At 30.8% G+C, this 4,441-nt stretch overlaps 1 protein-coding gene across 1 annotated transcript; it reads right to left on the reverse strand.

Annotated features, from left to right (window-relative positions):
- Positions 1 to 4,224, reverse strand: LOC111613281 (patched domain-containing protein 3-like). The gene is made up of 3 exons (XM_023354629.1): positions 3,205 to 4,224; positions 2,821 to 3,138; positions 1 to 1,713 (listed from the first exon to the last, which is right to left on the reverse strand). Exons 1-3 carry the CDS (start codon positions 4,211 to 4,213, stop codon positions 458 to 460), a joined length of 2,583 nt encoding a protein of 860 aa, XP_023210397.1. The 5' UTR covers positions 4,214 to 4,224; the 3' UTR covers positions 1 to 457.
- Between the last annotated feature and the right edge of the window lie 217 nt (positions 4,225 to 4,441).

Below are 4,441 nucleotides of genomic sequence, written 5' to 3' on the forward strand. Positions count from 1 at the left end.
GATTTTCAGAATATGGGTGCCACTTCAAAGTGGTTGTGGTACTTCAGAATTACTTAATTGAACTCATGCAATATGTGTTATTATACTTATTTTTTACTAGTAATAAAGATGGCTTTGGTATCAAGGGGTGCCATAAGTATTCCTCCATATAGGACAGTGTAGTGAGTCTTAAATGAAAGCTTTGTTTATTACCATGTTATAATTATAACGATTATCTATATATATTCTTAGTCTAAGGATCAGTTTATTACACTTTCTACCCATTTATGGGCACCTAACATAAAATGGTATTATCTATAATACATTGTAAAGGGCATAGAATGGCCTAAAACGTTTCGAAATTTAAACTTAAAGCGTTGGTTTCCTAAAAGTAACAGTCTAATCTTATTTTAAGTTAGAATAATAAGTTTTTTTTTAAGTTTCTTGATATAAAACTGATATAATTTACAGTGTTTAATCATTTAAAACCTGTTGACAGTGCTAAATTGAATAAGTGCTTTTCTTTCTCTTGAAACTTTTTATGTAATGACAAAACTGTAGAAAGTATGACAGGAATAACGAATAAGGCATGAAATGCAGTTTCTACAGCAATTATAATAACTATTTTTACAAATGTTATAGACAGGAAGAAATTATAGTATAAGAGGATCAACAAACCGATACTTGTAGAAAATGCACCCTGAAATATAGGAAATCCAACGTGATATAAACTATCTTTCAACTTTCCTTTGATCGTTTTATTAGGGGAGGTTACGAAAGAGTAACAAATATGAGTTGGATAATTAACACAAAATCCTATGCAGAGTATAATGCACATTAACGAAACGATATCTAAATTAATCCCCCATAAAGACATAAAACCTATCGTTTGTACTGTGATGGACGAAATACATAAAGAAACAATAAATGCATACAACAAATTAGGAATAAAACAAATAAAAATTGCAAGAATTATTACTGAAGTTATCCAAAAGAATTGAAAACTTACAGCTTTAATAATAATTCCCTGCTCTACAAATGGAGATATCATAGTATGGACAATAACAGGGAAAGAAGATTCTTCTGCAATCTTCTGTAAATCGTTAATTATTTTTAATTCGGTAATTCTGTTCGAAACATTTCTTGCTAACAGAAAGAAACGACTACAAATAATTTCTGTATAATTATTATTAAACACGATATCATTCTTATACATTTTAGCTCCTGGAAACTTTAAGTAAATCTTTCTTAAAGCATCGATGAAATCTTGTTTAATAGATAAATCGTATCCCATAAAAGAATATTTCGCTGCTGAATGATGTTGAAAATCTTTGTAATACTTCAACCAAGATATATCCATATCTTCAACGTTCGGATGCGATTCGAATTTTTCTAAAATATCTTCTATTGATTTCTGAACAATAGGATTTGAATAATCCAATGTTTCGTTAATGATTATATGAATACTAAATGGATACTCAGTAAAATATTTATAATATACTCGAAATGCTTGAGTAAATTCGGAATTATCAGGGAAAAATGTGAAGACATTGAAGCCTTCTTTCAATGAGATAATTCCCCATATGCCAAGCGATAGAGTAATGATATACAGTAAAATAATAATTATTTGAATCAAGGAATGAGAGATAAACTCTGCAACTTTATTCTTGAAGAATTTCATAAAGATGTCGTGATGCTCAATATCTTCATTAGTACAGTAATTGATGTTCAAATCTGAAAACGAGAAAATCTTTATTACTTATGAAATTTAAGAATTACAGTAATTGATTGTTGTATCAACACAATATACGTAATAACATCGTCTTACACGTGTTAATAATGTATTGTTTCGTTAGTATTCTAGTGCATTTTAAGGCATACACAATTACCAAAATGACAAGTTCACAGTTAACAGCTAATTCCATAAAATGAGAAGCATGGGTGAGAGATAGATTCTCTGTGTCTTTTTCCCGTATAAGATTTTATGTTATTTAAACTAAACAAACAACACCATTTCTGTTGGTAACCAAATCTATGGACTCTTTACGGTTTATATTGTAATGATTTCATTATCCTTAAATTATCTGTAATTAACTAAAAAACTATCTAACAAAACTATAAGCCTGGTTAAGAATACAATATATTTTTTAAATTTTCACATTTTGTCTTCACATATCTGTGTCCTCCAATCACCAGGAACCAGTCTTGTTTCACAGAGACGACCTTATATTAGAGACCACACAATTATGTAAATACAGTTAAAAACGTTTACTGGACATAAGCCAATAATTAAAAAGTACACGTTAATTAAAGGATGTTTTTAATTGTATTTGCATAATTATACAAAGGCGTAACCTCTAACAGAAGGTCATATTTGTGAACCAAGACTGTTTGGTTCCTGGTGATTGGACGAGACGGGTATGTGAAACATTTTTAGTGAAACATCTACTGTATTAATAGTAAAGGATCAAGCCACGTTTTACACAGAATCATATTCTCCCCTGTTAACTTAATGCTTCTCAATATTATTGTTACATGTAGTTTCTTTTGTGTAAGATTAACTATCGTAAAGATTTGGAAACAAATTAATTACAGTCGACCCCCCTATAACACTGTTGATAATTCCGTTTTATATGAATTCCATGTTGTACGAGTCATTTAGGTTTTACAAATACGTGTGCCAGGCTATGAACGCTCACGAATTTGTTAAATCTAAGTGACTCATACAACATGGAATTCATATAAAACGGAATTAACAGTGTTATAGGGTGGTCGACTGTATTACTAGCGCTCCTAAAAGGATTAAATAAGTTAAATTTTTAAAAATAGAAACTTCATTACCTTTAACAGGTTTAAATGTAAACGGATGAAGACCGTTTTCTTCTCTATATCCACTCAAAGCTAGACACCCCCCGACAAATGTTAACTGGAAAAAGTACGAAAAACATATGCAAGTGGCAGCATACGCGCAGAAAATTCTAACACCAGGAAATGGAGAATTCATAGCAACACAATAAGAACAGAAATTCGTTAACGATGTTATTGTTATGGATACTGCTGCATTAGAGTAAGTATCTTCCATCCGTTTTTCAACTCTATCGTAGATATTGCTCGTTCGCCAGCAGGCAATTACAACGAACGTATCATCTATTTCAGTTGCTGCAATATAATTTAAACAAATATTAATAAAAGAAAAATTAAATATAATTCTAATATGAAACTTACCTAGAATAACAAAGGGTATGGCAATATTGTAAATAATATTTTCCACTCCACAAGCAAATAATAAACCAAACGAAGCGGTTACAGCCATACCGGTAGAAATGATACTGGCTACACCCATCCAGGGTTTGCTTCTGGTCCAACTGTTAGTCATGTTGCTCAATATGCAGAAGATACAAATTACAATTATTGTGACGCTTATTAATGACTTTGAATTCTGGGTGTTTAACATTGTTTCATATTCGCTCGAACTGAACGGTTCCGAAAAAGTCTCAATATACTTGAAATTGTGTTCCTTTATCAATTTAAAGAGTGCTTCGGTCCACGCTACATTCCATTCTATTTTAGTGCTGTTATTTTCGTCCAATGGATACAATAAACGTAAAGCACTTACTTCTTTAATGTATCCATCAGCATCAAGAGTTACACCTCCTACATTCAGAAACATTATTTTGTATGTGAACGTGAGGGGATCTATATCTATTGGATACTTGATTTTCAATTTTTTAGAAATGACATCATCCAAATTATGCAATAAACCAGAAATCGGATTTTCAAAGCATTTTCCATAAGTCATTCCGCATATGTCTTTGTAACCAATTTGTCTTCCATCAGCGTACACTGTCACGTTTCTTGCAATTTCGTTTAATGACTGAATTTCTAGTAAAATATTCTTCTGTAACATGTTTCTATTATTCTTCTCTTTTATGTAGATTGCGGCTGTTTTAGGACGATGAGTTAATCTTTGGAAATCGTATAATTCCGAAGTGTTAAATGGGAACGTCTTATCTATAAATTGTTTGACTTCGTGTATTTTTCCAGAATCTGGTACTAATAAGTAATTATTATCACCGATAAATTTCGTATTTATCAATCCAATCGACAGTAAAGCACACATAATGCAAGGAACAATGATGAAATAATACGGGTGTTGTCCAATCTTCCTTCCAAGTTTTGCTATGAAGGTGCGTAGATATTCACTAATTGATTTGCATTTCTGTCGTTTCTTCATTTTTTTATTAATTATAACTGCAGAAAATAAATTAGCAATTAAATTAATACTATATAATGTGTTTTATTACAAATAAATGTTTATACAACTTTCTACGGGAAATATTGGTAAAGAATTTTGTGTATAAGTCAATGTTATAAATTTAATGAATGAATTTAGGCTAAAAGAACAGGAAAATGGGATTTCCTGTTCTTTTAGCCGCGTAAATGGCCATTTAAATACAGTCGA

This window comes from Centruroides sculpturatus, unplaced genomic scaffold (genome assembly GCF_000671375.1).
Source record: "Centruroides sculpturatus isolate CEXI.00-Female unplaced genomic scaffold, Cexi_2.0 scaffold1759, whole genome shotgun sequence".
Taxonomy (NCBI): domain Eukaryota; kingdom Metazoa; phylum Arthropoda; class Arachnida; order Scorpiones; family Buthidae; genus Centruroides; species Centruroides sculpturatus.